Source organism: Mycteria americana, chromosome 4 (assembly GCF_035582795.1).
Source record: "Mycteria americana isolate JAX WOST 10 ecotype Jacksonville Zoo and Gardens chromosome 4, USCA_MyAme_1.0, whole genome shotgun sequence".
NCBI lineage: Eukaryota > Metazoa > Chordata > Aves > Ciconiiformes > Ciconiidae > Mycteria > Mycteria americana.
In genome coordinates this window covers 71,720,813-71,743,428 of record NC_134368.1, presented here as the reverse complement: position 1 = coordinate 71,743,428, position 22,616 = coordinate 71,720,813, and the positions used below count along the sequence as shown (strand labels likewise).

Genomic DNA, 22,616 nt, shown 5'->3' with positions numbered 1-22,616 from the left:
CCATTTACTGAAAGGATGCAATCCTTGAGCTGCGCTTATAGTAAAAGCTGGAGAATTGTTCTATGTACCTAGGCATTTCAAATTCTATTTCAAAATGTACATCAGTGGAGGCAGGCACCAAAGCACAATGGCCCACCAGTTCATTTGACTGTAACTGTGGCTTATTCACTGCCTGTTGATTGTCTAGAGGCTCTTAGAAGCAATGGGACAGATGAAATCTCATCGGTCCTTGTACTAAAAAGTTGCCCAGCCCTGGAGTTAGGTGCATTGTGTGTTTTTGCTGAGAGTGAGTGGATCTTTCTTTGTTTCAGGCTGCCCTTTACGTTTGTAACCAAGGAGGTAGCTGATGCAACCTGCGAATGCCTTCTTGCACAGGCAGAGCAGGCGGAGAAGATGGGCAAGTCAAAAGCTGCAGCAGAGCGCATGATCCTGGAGGAGTTTGGACGCTGTTTGATGAGAGTTATTAACTCTGCAGGGAAGTCCAAAAGTGACCCTTGCGCCATGAACTGCTGACTCGTCGTGCACATGAGCCACAACGAAGTGGACTGAACAGAACACTTAAGGCACAGGGACACTTTGGTTTGGCACAGAGGATTCAATATTTGTTAATTTGGTGCTTGTTGTAAATTGACCTGCGTAAGATTGAAACAAGAAAATCTTTTATAACAAGATGTAGAGCCTTTTAAATCTTAGCTAAATCCTCTTCTACTTAAGACGATGCCTAAAGGTCAATTCTTCTTCCCAATGTACAGCTTTTTACCTTGGGTTTCTTAACAATTAGATGTGTTCTCCCCTTTCCTCCAGAATAATTGCCTGAAGGGCATATATAAATTATTATAATATATGTTATTTACAGTTTATGGAGTTGCATCACTTTGTGCATAGAGGAAAACACAGGTGATGTCAACAGACAGGTGATGCTTTTGGCGACAGGCCTGTAATAAGGAGGCATCAGTGTATCCAAGATAGTTCTGAAAGGAAATGTGTAAAAATGAGCATCTAAATGGAAGGTAGTACTTGTATTTAGGACCTGACACAGCATGTTCCTTTAGTGGGCGGAGCACTGTGAAATACACAGGCAATAATACAGAGGGATTGCTTGCAGATTTAGCATTGGGCAAGTGGTGGAGAATCTTGCTGGAGTGGGACCCAAGGAGTTTAGAGGCGAAAGGAATTCATGGGAATTTTTTGATAGGAATGTGGCTGAGGGCTCAGATGTTTCTTAAGCTGGAACTTGAAGGTTAAGACAGTGGGCTCTTCTCAGAAGTGAGGAAGAGAAGCCATGCCACAATGCCAGACTGTCTGCTCAGTGTACAGTGTTACCTAACTGTGCAGCAGATGATGGATGCTGTTGCTTAGGTGAAGCTTGGTTTTTCAGAGGTCTGCAGCAGCCTAATCCCTCACTGGAGGTAGGGCTGTGCAGTCTGTTGTGTTTTCTAGGATCGAGCTGTAACCCTGGAAAAGTCTTTAAGTCTGAGAAGCTGAGGTCAGGGGAGACAGTGGTACCACCGTTGTCTTAATGAAGACTCGAAACAATCTGCATCTGAATCAACTTGCAAATGCAGGTAGGGATCATGTTCAGCCTGGTTGTGGGTCTTCAGGATGCTGCTTCTCTGTGTGTTGGCAATTTACTTGGTATAAAGGTTTTTTAGTGTTGTTTAGAATGACTGAGAGCTGTGATCAGAGAGGATGCTAGCACAGAATCAGGATTGCTACCAAAATGGACACACAGATCCTTTTACACAAAGCAGGGGGGCACAGGGAATCAGCTATAGCTGTGTACAGACTAGGGCAGGGGATTTTTTTCAGTATTTGTTACAAGCAATCTCGGATCACATTTTTGCTAGTGGAACACATTTGCAAAATTAACCTGGTAGGTTACTTACCTACCATGAATGTCAATAACCATGTTTAATCACAGGCATTTTTATTACCTGTCTCACTGCAGCCTGAACTAGCTAGGTTTTTCCAAAAGGCATTTGGTATTCCTTGTGTAAAACTGTAAATACAGAGAAATGCAGCAGAGCTTGTCCTCCAGGCTTTCTAGCAGGACCAGGCTGGGGAAAGGTAAGGGCTAGGCAAACAAGCAGCAGAGCTAAGTGCCAACGTATGTGATGGCAATAGGATGGGAGGGTGCTTGCACTCCTGTCCTCACCCCACGGTCCTGTGCACTGAGCAGAAGGCCCTTTCTCCTTGACTCTTCTCTGGTGCCTCCTCAAAAATGCCTTGGGGGAACAAAGGGCCTGGGAGGCGGCCAGCAGCAGTGGCAGGCCTGTTGAGTGGGCATTGCAGACAAGGTTTGACCTGCCAGTCACAATCCAAAGGGGCCTGTCTGCTATTAACATCTCCCTGAGCATAAATAGCAAGTATATTTGTGCAAATCTCTGAAAAGGGAATCCACCTCTCATGTAAGTAAATGCCATTTTTTTCATAATTAGGACTTGGATTTACTAAAGAAATCAGTGCAGTAACTTTACATGTAGATAGTGCAGATATTCAGTTTACTTCTAGTGACCTAATATAGTATGTCCGGTAAGATTTGTATAAATGTAAATTAGTGTAAGTGAAAGTAATACCTACTTAGGTTATTTTTCAAACAGATTGCAATATGCCTCCTTTTGTTTAGACTTCAATCTATGTTAATTTTGTATATATTCTGTGTCTTACTCTAAATTGCACCTTTTGTGATGTGTATTTATATACAGTGTGCAAAAAAAACCTTGTGAAATTTAGATTACAGTTGTAATTATGTATGATGGCATTGCTTGAGAATATTTTGCTTGTAAAGACTTTGAAGGTGCAATCAAATGCTTTTAGTTCTATTTTGTTTTGAACAAGCTTTCTCAGATATTAAGCTTGGATTCCTTTCTCCCCTCTCCCTGGTGTAGAATGTGTGAATTGGTTTTTGTACTTCCTTAGCCATTTGCATCAAATTGCTGGACAAGACTTACAGTCAAGTTCATCCAGTTACATAAAAATAATTGGGAATGGGGCAAGGGTTCATTTTCTAGTTCTGTTTACATCTGAGAGTAGAAAAATTAAATTTATATTTACTAGACCTATTCGAAGAATACACTTTTCTATATTGTACAAATAAAACAGTCAGATAAATCACAAAGAAAAATAAACATTTATACTATTGCATAAATACAATTTTTTTGCACTCCTTTCCTTCAGTGTTGACAAATATACACAGAAGATTTTCACTGAAATATCAAAATAAATCTGTTAACACTAGGCCCACTTCTGATGCAAGTACTGGCTTGGATTTTCAGTATGAGATCGAATCCTACCAGAGAGAAACCCTTGGTTACTGGCGTACTGTCATGCATAGCAACTCATGGTGCATTGTGGCACAGTTCATAAAGGGCCAAAATCTGTCAACCAGGCCAGCACCAGGTAGTTGAACCCATGTGATAATTTCTCAATTTCTTTTAAACTCTTTAATGAGAAAGCATAGTTTTTTCATGTGCACTGGCTGGACAAGTTAGGTTCAGACTGAGCAGAAAGACGTGCAAGGCCGTTCTGCAGCACCCTTGAAGACAGCAGGGTGCTATACAGAGCTCATTGAGGACCCTGGGCAAAAGTTTGAGGCTAAGCTTTGTCGAGAGCCTTAGACTGCTTGTTAGCAGGATGCAATGCACTGTTTTCTTGTGGTATTTGTCCTTTTTTGTCTCTCTTGGGGAGGAGGTTTATGAGCAGCTCTTGCAAAGCTATATTACTCTTGCATTAAGAGTTAAGAGAGCTTGTGGTTTGTTTCTACAAAGTAAAAACTCGTTTTATTTTTGTGCATCCAATTTCTACATTCAGCTTTTTTAGCAGCTTGGTAAAGGTTGTATAGAGTCAATGCTCAGGGAGTCCTAGGAGTGGTGTTAGGGTGTTGAGCGAATGAAAGATGTTACTTGACTGAGCTTCCCCCCCTAGCACACCAGCTGCTGTGAGAGAAGGCTGTCGCTTACCTTAGGCTGCAGTAGAGGACTGAAAGAAGGAATGAGGTGCTCAAAGTGACTTATGGGTGGGTTTGTACGGACCTCATGGAGGGTGTGGTGCTAGCAAGAGTGAGGGTGTTTCAGAGAGAGATGGTGAATGTCTGAGCAAGGAGTTGCTGAGAAGAGAAAGCAGTGTCCAAAAGACACTGTGGGAAAAGGAGTGGTGCAGGAAATCACTTGGTCGCAATTGTGGAGTTACGAATGCTGAAAAATTCCACTGAAACCTGACAGTTCCTGTGGTGTGAGTACAGCCAGCAGTATCTGTGGTGGGCAACAGCAGGTCTGTATTTTTGGAAAATAATGGCAATTGGTATAGGGTTCCTATAAGAACTGTCAAGTTTTCTTATAATATTGGATAGCTTTGTTAATTAGATAACTGCCACGCTTTTTCCTAATAATGTGCTTTTGCTCAAATGTCATCCTACCAAGCTCTATAAAATTTCCTCAACATCTCTTGAAAACCTGTCATCAATATTTCGGTGAATTACAAAAGGATGTGTAAACTGTGGTGGTCATGTTTACAGGCAGGTCAGCCATGGGAATGCACAGAGCCTGACATAAGCCTATCTGCATAGCGGTCTCTGGCTCAGTTCACCAATTGGCAGCAACTGCAGAAAACCCATGAGAAATTCAGAGATGGGGAAGCCCTGTGCACAGCATGCCTGCCATGTTCACAACTTCACCCCAGCAGCCAGGAGCTCATGCATGTCTTTGTGCAAGAGCTTCCCGTTTGGGAGGAGGCTTAGTATGCATCGAGCAAGACAAGCTCCCTCTAGATGTAAACAGGAAGTGGCAGCAGGCTTATGTCCAGCAGAAAAAAATGCACAGTGAGGAAGTGCCTGTTCCCTATGGCTCAGCTGATACTGGGGCTGGAGGTTTAGGCAATGCAAGCATTACAACATTATGTGAGTGCAACCAATCTACTGCTGGGATTTCAGCAGCATTTTGCCAGTTGTCTTAAAAATCGCATATATATGGGAGGGATAGTTTACTGCGGAGTCTCTTGTAGCTGGAATGGCTCTGTGGCAGTGACAGCTTCAACATGGCTTTTTGCATAGTAATGGGACAGGAAAAATAGTCTAGAGGTTTTGGTTTGCTACTCCCAGCGGAGAATGCATGAAGTTCAAGCAGAGCTTGAGGAATTGAGTGCAGCAGCTCTCACCATGAGTGAGTAGGTCTAAGGGGAGGAAGAAGAACCCAAACTGACCAGGGACAGTGTTGTCAAGTCACTCATAGGCAGAATGGCACCTGGAATATTATTCCTGCCCTGGGACATGGTGGATCACCATTTTTCATCCCATCTCCAACATGCAGCTCGAAAGTAACTGAACAGCCAGTTTTGTGGGAAATAGTTGCCTTCTCTCTCTATGGATGCATCCGCTGTTCTGCATGGCAAAGGGAAGCCATTTAGCAGGAGTTATGCCAAACTTTGCTATTCCAGGTAAAGCACTGCATACCAAGGCAGCCTCCTTGTCACGGAAATGAACTGACTGAAGAAGCCTTAGTGGCATCAAATCTGTGATTCAAGTTATCAGTGGAAACAACATCTGAAAAGGAGACTGCCTCGTGCCCTGGGCTGCAGGACACATGCCAGCTCTGGGAGGATGGGGGCATGTAATGGGATCTGAAACACTTGCCCTGCTGCAGCACACGTATCTGCTGGTGCCTGGGGCTCCTGCCCAGAGAGGAGGGTGTCAGTGCCCCTGGGTGCTGCTGGGCAAAACAGCCTGGTCACAGCCTCAGCGCTGCTGTCTCACCTTCATGGGCAAGAGCCTCTCTGCTTAGTAAAACATGGGGCTTTAGGGGTGCAGTTTGATACTGTAGTCCCCCCCCTCCTGGGCATCTAGACTTAAACAGCTTGTTTAGCTGTTCGAGACATGCATGAGTGGAGATTTGAGCTTGTGTACAACTCAAGTGCCATCTTCTTTTCATGTCTTTATTTTCCTTTTTAAGTAAAAGCTCTGCAAGCTTTCTTGCCTGCAGCTCCTTTTAAAGCAGATCTGCTTTGGTGATAATCAAATTGCCTGCACACATGATCCCCCCCCTGCCACCACCACACCCCCCACGCACCCCACCCCACCCCCCCCACTGTGTAGAAGATGTATCAGTTTTCTCCTGGCAAGAGCACTCGCAGCACTAAGCCACCCAGCACCTCCAGGGGACACTCTGCAGTGTCCTCTACCACTTTCCCAGGCATCTTGAGCAACCATTGCTCATCCTGACCTGCCATGCGAGTCTCATGAAGTATGTGGCTGCTTTGCAGGATTGCTAGATGGAACACAGGATCAGATGAACTTCCTTACTTTGCTCAGCCAAACTCTGATCAGATGGTTTGCAGTGGCCTAACACATAACACCAGTTTTGCCAACCAAATAATGGGAAGATACCACATCACTTCCTTGCATGTGTTGCCTAGATCTGGTCATCACTGAGCCTCAGGGGACAGCCATCCTTGGAACAGCAATGGGTACTCATGACCCTGTGTGTGTTTGGCTTGACTGACAGCTACCCAGTGGTGATGGAAACAAATGTTTTCTCTTCAGTCTCTTCAGTCTGTGCCTTCCACAATGGTATTTCAAGTTCAGGTGTTTGGCATGGTTTGTTTTGATGTTTAAGTAACATCGTGTTATTTTCTTTACTAAGATTGTGTAGTGATTGTTGACACACAACTCCCCATCAAATAAATGGTTTGTGAGTGTGGGGAAGAGGGGACTTTCTCCCAGAAGCTCCTGGAAGACTTCCTGTTCTAGATACAAATGCCATAGCTTCGTGTTTTTCTTGCAGTCTCCTACTTTGCCATAACGGTTTAGGACTTGTTCTGAAATGCTTGTTATGTGGTACACGCTTGCTGAGGGCAGACTCACTCCACCTAACTTTTTTATGTAGAGTACTGACCCACATCTTAGCCGGCTCTCATCTGACTCAAAGAGGGAAGCAAGACAAGCCTCGCATTGCAAGTCAGAGGCTAATTGCTCGGCAATGAAGCCTGCAGTGCAGGTGATGCTCTGTGCATGTAGCGATAGGTCTGTCAGTGCGTTACTCAGTGCAGAGCCACGCAAAAGAAGGCCTGCACAATAGGGGTACTCTGTTGCCAGTCTCCTCCCATGAGCTGGGTTATACTGAGCACGAACACTGCCAAGGGTCAGATCTCTCCTACGAGACAGAGATATGTCCAAGGAGCTTGTATTGCCTGAGCCACTGCTGTGTGGTGAGCCTGGCACCAGGCTGCAGCTGGCCAGCAGTTTGTGATAAGCAGCCTGGAACACAGTGCAGGTGGGGCTCCCACTGCTGCCACAGGCTTGCTGGAGGGCCCTGAGAAACAGCTCCAGTGGATCGAGGCTGAAGGCGTAGGTAAGGAGGTGGTGGGAAGGAGTGCCTTCTGGACACACATAGTTGGTGTAAAGCCACTTGAGGCTTTCGGCATTGAGCAAGAAACTCAGAAACCCTAGTTTGCGTTTGCTCTTAATAACATATCTCCCCATAGAGTCCGTTAAGGTGACGAAGAAGCTCTTGGCCTCATTAAAGAGGTGGCTTATTTTGGTGTAATTTCCAGCTAGCAAAGGCCCCTTCAGTCCCCTTCTATAGGGACCTCTGCCATGAAACACGTCGCACAGACGGCTCATCAAACGCACAAACTTAGCAGTACCACTGCAGTTCTGGAATGAGGCCAGGCCCAGCTTCTGGAGGTGTTCCAGTGCATCAGCGACACCCTCGCTGAACAACAGGGTAGCAAGGTTGACCTTCAGGTGGTAACTCTCCTCACTCCCAGGCCTGCCTGACTTGGGACTGCATGGCTCTAATACCCTCTGCTCCTGCAAAGCCGCCAGCTCTACCACATGCTGCCACTGCATGGTGTCACTGAGCCACTCTAACTTCTGGAAGCACTGCAGAGCATTCCTTATCAGCTGAAGTGCATGGCAAATGTCGAAGTAGTACATGATGCTGTGAGCAGAGCCGGGTGGATGCTGGAAAGTGCACTGAATCCTTTCAGGATCTAGCCTGACCCCCAGAGCTCTGGCAGTCTCAGCACCGCGAGCGGTGGCACCTGATGTCACAGCCAGCACCGTGATGCCAGTGTTGTTCAGCTTATTGATGGTCTGACGAAGCAGCTGAGCAAGTAAGTGGCCGGTCGTGCTGTTCACGAAGAAGTAGCCAAGTGGAGCTGTCCAGGGACTTGAGATGCCAACTGCCATGAGGATTATCGCTTCTGAGGCCAGTGGAGCTTCATCAGCATCAAGGATGCCTGCTCCTAAGTCAACAAAGCCTGTCAGGCACTGGGTCTGCGGGTCCCACTCCTGCTGTTTCTGCAGGGACATGTCTTGTACCATCAGGGCACAGTAGCGGTAGGCCTGTTCCCCTCTCTCCACCTTTTCCTGAAGGCGGAGAAAAATGTCGTTGCTGAAGCCTGCAGCAGCCTCATTATTAGACAACCAACTGGAAAAAAAGGGAGGATGCGATTAGGAGATGTGATTCTGAGAAAACTGAAGCAACAGTCAGCACCTTTTTACCACTTAGGACATGGTCAGCCACATCAAGAGCTGTAGAGCAGGCTAAGGCAGAGAGTATAAAGCAAGCAGCCCTGCCTTTCTTAATGCATAGTCTGAGTTTCTTTTCTCACACCCTAGTGATGGGAAGCCAAGCAAAATTACTGACCACAGAGGGAAGTAACAAAGCAGCTTCCTGCCTCTCCAATGTATAGGAGATCAGGACAACAGGAAAAAAAAAATTAAACTAAACACAGAAGTGCAAATCAGGCTATGCACAGGGCCAGCAATGCCAGGCTATTCTTCCCAACTGGCTTTCTCCACACTGTACACCTTAATCCAGTTTGGAAGATGTGAAAGCCTCGGCAGCCCATGTGGAATGCTACTCTTCTCAATGCGCTCTGTGTCCCCTACCTCCTGGCACCCGTTTGAGCAGATTCTTTGGAGGAAGCTGTGTGAAGCCCCCATAGGCTGGTATGGACAATGTGTGTATCTGTTGGGCATCCTCCAACTGCACTACAGGAGTTTGAGACTCAAAACCTGTAGGGGGAGAGCTTCTTCAGCTTTTGTTTTGTGTGCTCTTACAACTTCGCTCCTTGTTAATGGGTCTGATAGCACTTCAGGTAGTAAATTCTGAGCTTACATAACTACTTGCAATGGGTTACGCCAACTGAGTTATGTGATACAGAAATATCTCCCTTCTATAACTTTGAAACAGACGCTTGCCAAGATTCACTAACTTCCCAGAGTCCTTGTGCGGCAAGGTCAGAAAAACCAAAGCTCTAGTCTGACTGCTTTATGCAGTCCTTCACTTTCTCATGTTCCCTTCTTGACTTTTCCCTTTTCCAGAAAACAGTCCCGAAGTTTTCCATGTATAGTCCTATTGGTTTTGACTTCCTTTATTGACACTTATTCCTGCCCATCTCTCCTCACTCTGTTTTGGCTGTTGGTGGAGTACTGCTGGTGCTCCCTTAAGCCTGCCTCCTGATGCTTCTTTTTAGATGACCTTACCCATATTTGCCTTCCCTTCCACTATTTGGCTCATCCCTCCCCTCTCATGAGTCTACACTGCACATCACAGCATGTGCCAATGTGGTAAACCACCTCTGCTTTTTTATATTCCTCCTTCCTCCCCAGTGAATAGTAAAACACATATAGACCCTACAGCAGCTGAGGCCCTAAAATGTAGCTTTTTTCACACGCATACTCATCTAGGAATACTTAGCAAACTCCACACTTACTCTAAAATTGTTAATGTGAGGAATGTGTTATTCTCATGCTGTGACCCACATGCATGAACACATATCAGAGAGCTGAGATGAGGGGTATCAATATTTCTTGATATTTGCTTCTCACTCTGCTTCTGTTACTAAAACAAAGCAGGGAAAAACTACTACTACTGAATGTTTCAGAACAGATCTGTTACGCCTATTTCTACATGAGTACCTGGAAATACATTCAGAATGAATGAATGAATAAAAACTTGCTTTGTCAGGCTGTAAGGATGAGGGAGGGGAAAAATCTTCCGTAGATAATCATAGGCCTTAATATGGTAGAGGTGAAGAACACAAGCAAATTGCCTCATTTCTCGTGAGTATTCTGCCATCTGCCTCCAGCTGTGCAACTCACAAGGCAAATCTGCTTAAAAAAAACAAGAGATCAGCTTTAGTGAAGCAAGTAAATAGCTGATAACTTAACAGAGGGATGCATAATACAAACACATTGCAGAATACAAGGCAAGGGGGCGGCCTCTGAAACCACTCAGTCCTGAAGTCTGGTGTGAAGTGTACAGCTCAGCAATACTATCACCATGCCTCACCTCTTCCTAGGGACGGGCAGTGGCTAGGGAGCGTGTGCCCTACCACACTGTCTGAAGCCAAGTCCCCAACACGTCTTTCCCCTCTTTTCCTATCTAATGTCATTCCACAGTGTTGAGTAAAGACTGTGTCTTACATGTGGGTGCTGCTTAAAAATTGACATAACAGGAGAGAAGCCATTAGCTTATGGTTACCTCTGCAATTTGAAATGGCTTCTTCAGATTATATTATTAATGTTAACAGAGCTCACTTCTAGACAGCACAAAAGACAAGGTTTTCCTAGTTAAATATACTCTATTCTTGAGTCATCCGTCAGCTGAATGGTGGCACGGTTTGATTTAACAGCTTTGGTTACAGGTCTGACCCGAGTACTGTAGCCAGCCTTAAGTAACTGAATTTTTCAGGGAGATTTTAATTCTTTGCAGGATTAGCTGTTGCATTCCAGACCTACAAATCGCAAAGCCTTTGCGCTATAGCGTGGGACCTGGGAGTCTAACAATCAGGGATTACCGATACCATAAAGTCAAACAAATACATAAAAATGGGGCAAGGGAGTACAGACCCTGAAGCACTCTGCCTTAGCAAACGCCTCCAGCAGTACCTGAAAACTGGGCCTGCAGCAAACTCACGGTTTCCTCGGAAAGCTGCTGCTTCTCTGCCAGCTCCCGGAGGATGTTCGCCACCGTTCTGGGCCCGTGCACGGAGGAGCATCTCCCGGCCGCAGGGAGCTGCTGCTGCAGGGTCTCCAGCGGCAGCCGTGCCTCCCCGCCCGCTGCCCGCTGCCCCTTCAGGCTGTAGTTGTGGTCCCCGGCAGTGACCCCGGCGGGGGGGCTGGGGAGAGGCTGCTTCAGAGCTGGGATGGGGCGCCCGCTCCTCCGGCCGGCGCCCAGCGATTCCTAGAGCGGGGAAGGGAGACGGGAGGTCACCGCATACCAACGTAGCCGGGCTCAGGGGGGAGACGGGAGCGCGGCCGTTACCCGCACGCACTGGGTGGGGGAAGCGGGAGGGCACGGCCCCCCGCCGCAGCTTCCGCCGCAGCCCGTAGCGCTCGAAGTCGGCCTCGGCGAAGTGTCGCGAGCAGAGGATGGCCCCGGGGCCGGGCCGCCAGGCCTGGCGGCTCCGCGGGTCCACGCGGTTCACGGCGCGGATCCACTCACGGCGCTGCGCGGCGTCCACCGGGAACCTGCGGTAGACGGAGAAAGAGAGGGAGGCGAGGAAGGGCGGACGGGCGGGGGCTACCCGCCCCGCCCGGGCGGGGTCCGGGGTGCCGCCGCGGGGGATGGTTACACTCACTGGTGGAAGGAGATGCCGCGCTCCCGGCTCCGCCCGTTGTCGCGGGTGGTACAGCCCAGCGCCGAGCAGCTCCGCGTCATGGCTGCCCCGCAGCGACCGCCACGGCCCGCCGCCACGCCCCCCCGGCAGAGAACGCGCCCGCCCATTGGCCGCCACCGCCCGCCCTCCCAGCTTTCTCCTGCCTATTGGCTCGAGAGCCATGACCCCGAGCCTTCCCGTTGAAAGCTGCTTCTCCATTGGGCGCGGCGGCCGTTGCTGGTCTTTTTGTGGCAGTGCTGCAGTTCCGCCTCGGTTTGACGTACGCAGAGAAGCGGACGGTGGGAATGGGAAGAGAACGAAGCCAACCGGTAGCGGCAGTGGAGGAAGAAGCAACCAATGACAAACGGTGATCCTCGCAGCCAATGGGAGCAGCGGTTCCAGTTCCTATATATACTAGGGCCGGGAGAAAGCGCTGTCTTTCCCGCCGCGTGGTGGTTGGTGCTGCAAGTAGGGGCGCGGTGCACGGCTGAACTATGCCCGACGGCGGGGCCGCTGTCTGCGGGCACTCAGCCTCGCAGGGGTGGGAGCCGCAGTCGTGCCATGGGGCCGGGGCAGCGCCCGCCCCGGGCACAGCATCTTCCCGCTGAATCCGGTGGCGGGAGGCGGCAGCGGAGCTGTGCTCTGGCTGCCGTGAGAGGTGGGTCAGGGGCCGCGTGCCCTGCCAAGGGCACGACCCCCCAAGCCACGAGCCGCCACCCCGGGCTGTGAAAGCCGGCGGGTCGCCGGGTGCGGCGGCTGGGTCGCTAAGTCACGCGTGTTGGTGTTATTCCCCCGTGGGTCTGGTCTCTGTCCGATGATGAGCCTCACTGCTGTTCACATCATGACAATGCCGTGATTACTGCCGTTGAGCTGAGGAGGACAGGCGGCCCCGGAGCCCCCGTGTTGCAGGCTCTTTCCCCCGGTTCCTCTAAACCTCAGCGGGGCGGCCGCCCCTAACGCCTGTCTCTCTTCCCCAGGGCCGATCGCTGCTCCTGTCCCGAGAAACCCGGAGGAGACCCCGAAGAAGGAGGTGGCTGCACACACCCCTCCCCCCGCCCTCTTACCCCTCCCCACTCGCTTCCCGCGTAGGGAAAGGTGGAGCCCCTCTCTCCGCCGCCCGGAAGGCGCGGGGCGCGCCCGGAAACCGGCCGTGGGCGAGAGGCGGTGCAGTGGCTGCCACGTTGGAGCGGCCCGGGAACGGTGAGCGCCGGGGACGCCGAGGTGAGGGGGGTGAAATGCTCGTTTGCCACCATTTTTCCTTCGGTTCTTGTCGGAAACGGCGTGTAGGTGCCGGTCGAGGAGGCGGCCAGCGGGCTCCGGCTCCCGCTGGCCGCGCACGGTGTTTCCGAGGCGGGGGGAGCCCCAGGGTGTTGAAATAAGACCCAAAAATGAGGCGGTGGAGGCTTTTAAGCCGTTTTTCGTTTTCTGATCCGGCTGGCTGCTCAGGGTGTTTGGCGGCGAGGGTCTAGTGAGGGTTTTCCCGAGGCTGGGTTTGTTTCGTGCGTTAAGGCTGAAAGCTGCTGAAGCATGCCTGATGTGTGCCTTGATGCTGCTAGAAGAGGGTTTTTCAGAGCAGTTGAAGCTTTGCCCACGTTTTCGTGTGTTATGGTCTGTTCAGCAACCATCAGTTTCCTCTACGTGTCGATATTATTCTGCCAACGGAGTATTATTCCTCCCCCCTGGCTGTGCCCTGGAGGGAAATGGCTTAGGTGTCTGTCTGTGGGATATCTTTAGGAAAACGACCCTGGCTGCTTCTGCCAAGTCCTAATGCAGCTGCTGAATCCGTGGCAGTGCAGTCTCCCTGTGCTCCATTTAAGCATTACCTTTCTTGATTTTACTTTTTAGTGAAATGAAACTGAAGGAAATTGATCGTACTGCCATGCAGGCATGGAGCCCTGCCCAGCAGCACCCCATTTACCTGGCCACAGGTGAGTTTCTGGGAAGCATGTGCTAGCAGGCCTCAGGCTACATGTGGCTGCCATGAAGTGGTCTTAATTGAAAGTTGTAGGAGTTATTTTGTGTCCCAAAGGCTGGAGCAAGGTATATGGTGCGGTGCTTTCAGTGGAGTTCTCCAGTTGTGCCGTACCTGAAAACGTGCTTTGCATTCTGCAAGTGACAGCAAGCATCCTCTTCTTTCTGCCAGGGTAAGGTGACAGCAATCCTAACTGGTAGTTCACTGTTCTTTGCTGCTCATTTGTAGTTTTGATCATTTTCTGTGCATCGTCAGGGAGAGAGAGGCATTTGCCCAAAGCTTTTCCTGTCCATATTGGTTAAGAAACCCCCAAAGGGGGAACCATGGGGAGGAGAGTTATGTAGAACTACATGTAAATAACAGAAACCTGACCTCATCTCAGGGTCCTTTTTGCAAGGATGATGTTTTTATGCCCCTCCTTGTGCTGCTTTTGCAGTAGCTCTTTGGCTGTCATGGCTTTCTCACTGCCAAGCACGCTTCTTTGCAGGTACATCAGCTCAGCAGCTGGATGCAACCTTCAGTACAAGCGCTTCTCTAGAAATATTTGAGTTGGACTTATCAGACCCTTCACTGAATATGAAGTCCTGTGCCACCTTCTCGTCCTCTCACAGGTAAGCGGTGGGGTTGTAACGGAAAAGTAATGGCTGTGGAGCTGTTATACGTGGTGCATGTGGAAAGGCCACTTCATAAGGTTTACCTGCAGCTGTTAAGGAGAGGAGCAGAAGTTCAGCGATGAAGGTGCATGAGTGCCATTGATATTGTGGGACAGTGAGGTGTCATTGTGAAGGCAGTGAGCTTGGACTCCAAGGAGTTGCAAGCAGCTCATGCTCTGACATAAACCTAAAAAAATCTGACATTGGCTGGTAGGTTTGAATATGTATGCAGACCATTTATCTTGGGGAGCCTCTGGAATTCTCCAGCAAACAGAAGGAAATGTGAAATTATGAAAATGCAGTGGCAACTTTTCACATTGCCCCATCCTGTTTACATTTAGGTATTTCAGGGAGACTCCTGTAACATAACTAAACTGGGTCATGTTGTGTGTGTAGTATCATACCTCACCCTGCAGCTGGGAAGCCAAGTGCTGAGTGTACAACTCTACTTAGCTCTTAAGTTCCTTACCATGCGCTTGTCCAAAGAAATATTGTTACCATCAGAGCATCCAGTTTCCATCTTGGCAGCACTTGTAGTGGCTCTCTGGTGAGTAGTCCAGTGGCTGTCACTTGTTGTGGGTGAGCTGAAACAACATAGATAGAAGTGCAGGATGTTTCTGTGGGTACAGAAGGAGGTGAAAATTTTCATTGCCATCAGATTGGATCCGTGACTTTTTCATACCAGCTACAGTGTCAACATAACCACTCTTTCCCCTGGTGACCTGAAATGACTTGACTGGAGGTGCAGGCAATTACAACATTTTGCCAGTATGTTCAAGTGAGAATTTGATGCTTCTAGAGAATCAATTGCCACCTCTGACATGAGTAGAAATTAATTGGACTTGAGTCTTCATGATCTGTTCTAAAGCTGTATCTTCAAGACCGAAGGACTTATAACTGTTTCATAAAGTTCTTGACCAAATGCAGTTTGCTGGGTTCCTAGAGGTTAAGTGTTGCCTATAAACAACTTGAGAGGGGTTGAAGTTGTATGCGTTTGCACGCAATAAGATTGTGACGCTGCTTAGGGATGCTCTCTTGATTTGGGTAAATAACGGTTGTGGTAGCTTTTGCAGGAGGAAGCACAAGGTGTTAGGCTGCTGACTTTGTGCCATGTCGGTTTTGTTGTAATGATTTGTGGGGCTGGCAGAGCAGTTGTGCTCTGCTCACAATCTGTGCCCTGCAGTTGTCTGCATTTTAGTATGTGGGGCTTGTGAGAAACAAGTCACAGTCTCTGTTTAATGTCCTGCATTGTGGGCAAAGCTGATGTTAACACGTCCTACTGACCCACTGAGAGCAGGATGAGGTTTTTGATCTTTTAAAATTTCCTTGTTCTACCTTGTTTTAACTATGACTGAGACTTTTCAAGGCTTGCCAAGTGACATTTGCTTACTGAATTTCAAAAAACACTCCTTATAGCCAGGATGCAGTGCTCCTTTGGAAGTACTTCCCTTCGTAAGCAACACAAGAACTTGACTTTGCCCCAGAAAATGCATTACAAAGGAGGTTGACTTTTTTTTTTAATTAAAGATAACAAGAAGTGCCCCAGCTAGCAATGTATACGTCAGGTTTTATTTTGGTTTGCAGTAAATGAAAATGTCCGGGTGATTAAACACACAAAAGATAAATCCTGCAACAAGCTTTGTTAATTGTCCTCCAAGGAAAGTTTTGCACTGCTTTTATAGAGCCATACTTTTATCTTGAAAAGAGCAAAGGGCAAGAGGAAAGTAATTGCACAGTTAACTCTGGCTTTTGTTCCTCACAGTTTTCTGCCTTCATTTTGGATTATCTTAAGTCCTGTTGAATCTTGCTGGTGGTGTAATACTAGTGCCCGGACAACCCTGTCAGTCACTCCATTTCTCGTAACCTTGCATAGTTAGGTGCAGAAGTATAAAAATCATACTCAGGGAGAGGGTCTGTCTGATATCACAGACCAATTTCCGTTTGTAGCATCATTCTTTGGTGAACACCCACTGTAATCTGAACACTGCACTAGGAGACTGAGCACTTGGCTGTTAACAGTATTTCTCACCCAGCATATGCTGTTTGTCTAGCTTTCTGCAGTATGTATTTTATCATGCTGAAGTTGAGTGATTTAAAGAAATTACTTGAAGGTTGTCCAGAGATAACAAAGAGATTAATAATAACACGGTGAATGCTAAAGTAACTCCTTGCCACCTTCCAGTCAATGTGGGTTTGCTTTCTGCTTGCTTAAGAGCTGATATGTAACTGTGTCATTTTATGTAGAAGAAATTCATTCTTTGCATGGCTGAATACACAGGACTACTGTTTTGCTTATGCAGCACATTCATTGAATTGAAGGAAATTTGGGTATTTGCAGATGGACACAGTGGTGTGAAAATACTTCATTTCTGGAAGTATGTTTAATTCTTGATTTAGCCTGGAAAATAGATTGTCATCCAAGAGACACATATCTGTGATGTGAATAAACTACTTGCTGAGCCTCCAGTACAGCAGATTAAATGCTTGCACATCCAGAAGCACAGATACGGAAAAGGATTTGGAATTTTTCTAGTTCCACCTTTTTCCTCTCTTGTATGAAGAGTTGCTCACAAATAGCAGAGGTTTACCTGCAGGCTTTGGTTGGATGGGCTTACAGTCCTTACTTTGATTACTCCTATTGTTTTGCAAAGGTGAGCTCAAAATCACATGCAGTTGGGAGCACTTACCCGATTCTGCAGCCAGGAGAAGAGATGTTATTGGTTACCAGGTTATTGGTTGTGCATGTCTTGACCCTGCGTCTTGATAATGAGCAAGAATTGGGGCACATTGTCTTTCTGACAGAAGGGGTTGTAAGTACAGAGACTCATCATTAAGGAGAAATGCAGGCATTGCTTTTCTCTGACGTGTCTGCTCTGTCTGTTAGCAGCAGTCTGGAGGCTTTAGCTGGGGTGAGCAAAATGGGGTGCATCAGTGTCTGTGGAGCAGGTGGTGGATGGTTGTAGACTGTGGGGATCTCTGTGTCTTACAGGTACCACAAGCTGATCTGGGGGCCACACAGCATGACCTCGGGTGAGAGAGTCTCCGGAGTCCTGATTGCCGGGGGTGAAAACGGAGATGTCATTCTGTATGACCCAGCCAGAATCATAGCTGGAGACGCTGAAGTAATAATTGCCCAGAAAGACAAACACACAGGACCAGTAAGAGCACTCGATGTCAACATGTTCCAGGTTGGTTTTCTGCTGTTCTTCATCACATGCTCTCATAGATGAGTGATCTGTCTTAACTTGTAACCTTAAATGTTTCTGTCCCTTTCCCCTCCCCTGAAAAGCATGAACTAAATTTGGTGTTGGAGTGTCTGTTTGTATTTAGTAGGAAAAACCTCTCCTGTTACTGGCATTTCAGGATGGGGAATGAAAGAGTTTAACGTGTCTGGTTTACTCCTTCCCCTCATCAGTTTATGTTGTCAATTTAGAGCATCTTTTTAGCTTGGCTTACATGTAAAGTAGAGGTGGTCTTCTGTAGTGTTTTTAGCCAGTCTCCTTTTTTAGCTCCCGCATACTGGGCCAATATTGTTCTCATCGCACGGGGAGTATTTACGTGCTCTCACTCATGTTTCTGGTGACATCAGATCTTGGGTATTGAGGGTTGGGTAGTATCTGTCTTCAAGACCTCTGAGTATTGTTACTTGGAAAAAGGAGATGGAATAGCAAACGTGGCGACGTGGCCTCTTTAGAAGAAGAGCTCTCGGAGCCAAGAAGCTTTCCTCCATCACTAATGAGCGTTTACTTCCTTCTAGGTACAGTGGGTTGGTTTTTCCTTGTCCCCACCAGCTGTGCAAGAATTCAGTTGAATTAGTTTCCTAAATAGCACTTCTGTCCCTGCACACTTGCTTTCAGCAAGGCTGTCCTGTGTTCATTGTGTCCTCTCTGAATTGCTTCCTTTCCCTTTCTGCCTGTTACGAAGTCGGGACTTGCTTATCACCAGCTGCAGGATATGATCAAAGGGTGCTTGTGCCCTTGGCTTGTGTCATCCTGCCTGGACTTTTACATCCCAGAAACAGAATTGCTCTGGATGATTGCACTCGCTGTGGGCAGGGTGCTGTGTGCCGCGATAGCTGCGGTACTGCTTCCTCATCTGCCCCCTCCCAGAAGCATTACTGCTTTCTACTCGCCTGTCCATGGCTGTGCCCCTGCAGCCTCCTCATGGGTGTTTGCCATGCAGTGGAGGAGCACTCCACAAAATGGGAATTCTGGTCTTGGCATGCCAGTCTAGTGCAGTGTATGGATTTTTTTAATTAAATCAATCTTACTTGCAATCTCAAAAACCTGCTTTTTTTTTCCCCCTAAGCTGCTCTGTGTGAGCCAAAGGCTATATCCTGAGCTGATAGGAGAAATTGGCACAGTCCTGTGGACCTGATGCCTCCCAGCAGCTAAGTCTGTGAAAGCTGATGCTGAAAATACTCTTAACATCTATTAATGTGTCTTACAGACTAATCTGGTGGCCTCTGGTGCTAATGAGTCTGAAATCTATATCTGGGACTTGAACAATTTTGCCACACCAATGACACCAGGAGTGAAGACACAGGTACCAGATTTGTATTTGTTAAATATTGCAAAGCAGACTAATGAAAAATATGCGTGTAACTTAAGTTGAGAACTCATTGAAACCTACAGTTTTAAAGCTGTCTTGGGGCGGGAAGCCTTTTGAAGTCTAACTTCGGCAGCAGTGAATCCTAGTTAGCCATGAGCTACATTTCTGGCAATGTTAGATACAGTCTTTAAGGGGTGGTAGAACAGATGTCTTCGTATCAAAATAAAGAAAAATATGTTCCTGCATGTTGTTCTCCAGTGGCTTTCCCAAAGGCCAACAAAAATAGGCCTCCTGTTGGTACTTAATTTTTTGTAACATGCTTATTAGACTGTGGGATTTGAGATATTTTTCTCCTTGTGACATGACTGTGACTCAAAGCATACAACAGGAGCCCATGTCCTTAAGGACAGTACTTTCTGAGCAGCAGTGTACGTAGCTTTCAGTGAACACTTTTGGAAGGAAGTCAGTTGTGACAGGACTATTTTGCCACAGTTTGTGTCTAGCCGTGATTTTTTTTTTGTCCAGCTCCATACAAGGGTGACTGGATGCTGCTACTTTTCTAGCCCCTGGAGTGTGCTTTCCTGGCTATGCCTGTAAGTGCAAGCATGCACAGGTACATGCGATGAGTCGTTTGCTCTGCTTCCTATGCAGCAACCCTGGATGTGCAGTCATGTTTATCCACAACAGACCTGCAGTTTTGGCTGGCTGCACAGGCAGTTGATTCATGTCTTCATGTGGTGGGATTTTATTTTTTTTTAAATTGTATTTGCCAGGGAGAACTGAAGTATCCCCTTAGCCTTCAAGAAACGCTGCATTTTATCAAGCAACAAGTAATAACAAGCTGAGTCTCTCAGGTTACACTTTTTAAATATCCATAACCATTACACATCTTCTAGTCTTCCTCTGCTTGTTTCGCTGCATGCATGAATCTGAAGATTGTGAAGGTACAGATTGAGGAAAATAGGAGGAAGACAAAAAGCAGCTACTGAGAAGTCAGAAGATAAGGCAGTAGGTTTGGCAGTTACCTTCACGGGTTTCAGGGAATGTTTAATTGCCATGCTTAAGCGTCAGTGTTTAGACTGTGTCTCTTAAAGATCATCTATGGAGAAAAACAATAGCCTTTTGTAATTTGTGCCTTGTGAAGGAGATAGAAGAATGGGAGGAAGTTGTTTCAATGCATGTATGTTTCCATAGCTGTTACAAAATTGCACAAGAAGTTTGTGGTTACTGGAAAACGCGTTTATTACTGCATGATAATTTGGAGACAACAAGGTGAGGAAGTGTGATGAGAAGTAATCTTCATTTTAAAGATTTTTAGTTTAAACTCTGTGGGTTTGGATACTTTGTTTAGTCTGAGTCATTATCATGTGGGCATTTTGGAGGACACTCACCCTAGTGAAAGATCCCTGTATAGGATTTTTTATGTCTAATAGTAATTTTTTAGGCTGGGAAATTTTTTAGTCCATATGCTTAATGACAGCTGGAAATAATAGTGTGACAAGGACTGGGTTAACATTGCTTTTAATTCTCGGACTAAGAATAAGCACTTGCGGGGGGGCGATTTAAAAAACCCCACAGAATTCCTCCAAGCAAACTTTTTTTGTAAGTCAAAATCTAATAATCCAAGGCAAAAGGGCAGTTCATATACCTGGATATACTTTCATGGAGTAATTTTCTGTTCTTGAAGACAGTTGTGCTTAGTCTTCTTTAAGTGACTAATGTATCATATTGTAAAGCAGAAAATGCAGATGTTGGAGAAATACTAGCAGCTTATAAATCAGGGTTTTCAGGCGTTCTACCCTACAGCATGTGTACATAGGACACCAGAACACATGCAGTACCTGGGATGAGTCTCCTTGCAGATTTGTCATTCAGCAAGTCCTGAAAATAACAGGTTTTGAGTCTTCAGTTTGGAAAGGTTGTGACAGGCTGTTCTCTGCGTGCAACAGCCTCTCGAGGACATCAGCTGCATTGCATGGAACAGGCAAGTCCAGCACATCCTGGCATCTGCCAGCCCTAGTGGCCGAGCTACTGTGTGGGATCTCAGGAAGAACGAACCTATCATCAAAGTCAGTGACCATAATAACCGGGTGAGTTAGCTCTCATGTGGCTGCATGGGTGCTTGTGGAGAGGTGTGGGGTGCCTCTTGGCATGTGGGGACAGGTTGTAGCACCCCTTCTTAAGTGACATAAAGATACTGGTGTCTGGCCCAGTTTTATACAACATGCTAAATATCTAATGCTTTCTCTTAAAAGGCTATGTATATGCAGAGGGATTGTCAGCATTTTAAATTAAAATCAGCAGATGCAGATTGAAGCAAGGCAAGGCACTCACATTTCCTATTGGAGTGATAAGTTAGTTTGGAGAAAGCCATTACTGATCTGTTTGGGGCTACCACAGAAAGATTTTTATTCATCTAGTGAGAAATGACATGTTTTGTGTGCTGGAGAGATGAGGTTGCAGCTGATGTGCTCTGGGTGAGCACATTAGTTTTGCAGAGCAGGTGACATCATGACTTAGTGCTCAGGTAGAGAGGGCTTCCTCCTTGGCATCACAGGTGGGACGAGCACAAGAGCTGAGCCCTTGCAGGACGCTGGTGACTGATGGAGCTGGGGCCTGTGCTTCTGCTGGTCTGGATGTGGAAATGGGAGCAGGCTGCAGCTGAGCTTGGAGAGGGCAAGGTCTGTGGTGGAGAGCGCCACAGAGAAGTGTTGGCATTGAGTGGGTTACAGGGGACACTGCCTGGTATAGTTACAACCACCACACCTGCTCCTCAGGCAGCGTAAATGTAAAAAAGAGCCTGTTGAACTTGTGCAGAGTGACATATTTGTACAATTCTGTATATTTTAAATGGAATATCGCTATAACAAACTTTGAAAATGTAGCAAGAGTTCAAAATGAAATTTACAAATGGGTGCTCCTGAAGTAGCTGCTTGGTCACTGGCTCTTACTCTGATAAACTATGTACCTTTCAGTTTTATGTATTTGTTGCCTAACATAACAGCAGCACAGTAGGTTGTCTTCATGTGACGGTTGTCTTCATCATGTGACTGTAGTCTAGTGATACAATGTTCATATGACAATAACCTCTGCCTAATGATGGCTTTTAATAAAATATTAATAAAAATATTAGAGAAAAAGGTTTGTACAGAGGGCTTTACAGTTTTCTTACATTAAAACATAGGATTGTGAACAAGACAGCACAAAGTCATCTCTTTGAGAGGACCTTGGGTAACTAACTTAAAGTCTCCTCACTCACAGAAACAAGGAGACTATCCCAATCTGAATGCAGTCAGAAATAATGTGCAGAAACACAGCTGCAAATTCCATCACAATGGTGTTTTACCATGCATGTAGACATATTTAGGCTAGTTGTCTCTTGTCCTTTAGTGCTGCTTAGTTATTTTATGCTGTGGTGCAATGTTGTCCCTCAGATGCACTGCTCAGGCCTGGCGTGGCACCCTGATGTTGCTACCCAGATGGTTTTGGCCTCTGAGGATGACAGGTTGCCTGTGATTCAGATGTGGGATCTAAGATTTGCCTCCTCACCACTTCGTGTTCTAGAAAGCCATACAAGGTATGAGTCTTATGTAGCCTGCTGCTCCATGGTGTTTGCACTGTTGGTGAATGCGTACCAGTTTGTGCATGTCAGTTCTTGCTCAGTTCCCTGTGAAGGCTCACTTACTTGGAGGTGGTGATTCCAGCAGCAGGCATTGTTATATGCTGGCTTGCTGACCAACCACGTATCCTGAAAGGCTTGCCTTTTGGGGGCCTGCTGGTTTGAAGGGAACAGGCCCCAAAATTAAAAAAAACCATTCTGCTCAAACACTGAAGTTGCC

At 46.9% G+C, this 22,616-nt stretch overlaps 3 protein-coding genes across 16 annotated transcripts in view; 2 read left to right on the top strand and 1 right to left on the bottom strand.

Annotated features, from left to right (window-relative positions):
- Positions 1–2,459, top strand: part of LIN54 (lin-54 DREAM MuvB core complex component) — a 40,520-nt gene extending 38,061 nt beyond the window's left edge. For all 5 annotated transcript variants that reach the window (XM_075500844.1, XM_075500839.1, XM_075500843.1 and 2 more), the window contains one exon: positions 312–2,459. In XM_075500844.1, the coding sequence (XP_075356959.1) occupies positions 312–513 (202 nt within the window). In that variant the 3' untranslated portion in view covers positions 514–2,459. The remainder of the gene's footprint in view (positions 1–311) is intronic.
- Positions 2,460–6,074: 3,615 nt separating this feature from the next.
- Positions 6,075–12,127, bottom strand: THAP9 (THAP domain containing 9). 4 transcript variants are annotated; one of them, XM_075500837.1, is made up of 5 exons: positions 11,584–12,127; positions 11,268–11,473; positions 10,920–11,186; positions 9,961–10,111; positions 6,075–8,423 (listed from the first exon to the last, which is right to left on the bottom strand). In XM_075500837.1, the coding sequence occupies exons 1-5, from the start codon at positions 11,727–11,729 to the stop codon at positions 6,461–6,463; spliced, it is 2,733 nt and encodes a 910-aa protein (XP_075356952.1). In that variant the 5' UTR covers positions 11,730–12,127; the 3' UTR covers positions 6,075–6,460. The 4 variants fall into 4 exon arrangements, with proteins under 4 accessions (XP_075356952.1, XP_075356950.1, XP_075356951.1 ...); XM_075500835.1 differs by having other exon boundaries at positions 9,961–10,114; positions 10,892–11,186; positions 11,278–11,473; XM_075500836.1 differs by having other exon boundaries at positions 10,892–11,186; positions 11,278–11,473.
- The window catches only part of SEC31A (SEC31 homolog A, COPII component), a 45,822-nt gene continuing 35,238 nt past the window's right edge, over positions 12,033–22,616 (top strand). For 4 of the 7 annotated variants that reach the window (XM_075500834.1, XM_075500831.1, XM_075500829.1 and 1 more), the window contains exons 1-8: positions 12,034–12,259; positions 12,579–12,801; positions 13,447–13,529; positions 14,061–14,184; positions 17,216–17,414; positions 18,676–18,771; positions 20,727–20,867; positions 22,212–22,354. In XM_075500834.1, the coding sequence (XP_075356949.1) occupies positions 12,163–12,259; positions 12,579–12,801; positions 13,447–13,529; positions 14,061–14,184; positions 17,216–17,414; positions 18,676–18,771; positions 20,727–20,867; positions 22,212–22,354 (1,106 nt within the window). In that variant the 5' untranslated portion in view covers positions 12,034–12,162. Of the gene's footprint in view, positions 12,260–12,578; positions 12,823–13,446; positions 13,530–14,060; positions 14,185–17,215; positions 17,415–18,675; positions 18,772–20,726; positions 20,868–22,211; positions 22,355–22,616 lie in introns of those variants that run through there. The other 3 variants (XM_075500828.1, XM_075500827.1, XM_075500832.1) reach the window with 2 other exon arrangements.

What these genes read in the sequence shown, in the direction of transcription:
- THAP9 (XM_075500835.1), bottom strand. Translation starts at nt 11,729, where the DNA reads ATGGGCGGGCGCGTTCTCTGCCGGGGGGGCGTGGCGGCGGGCCGTGGC. An exon ending in CGCGGCATCTCCTTCCACCA is followed by an intron (nt 11,474 to 11,583) that starts GTGAGTGTAACC and finishes CGTCTACCGCAG; the next exon opens with GTTCCCGGTGGACGCCGCGC. An exon ending in GCTGCAGGCCCAGTTTTCAG is followed by an intron (nt 10,115 to 10,891) that starts GTACTGCTGGAG and finishes GTTTTTTTTAAG; the next exon opens with CAGATTTGCCTTGTGAGTTG.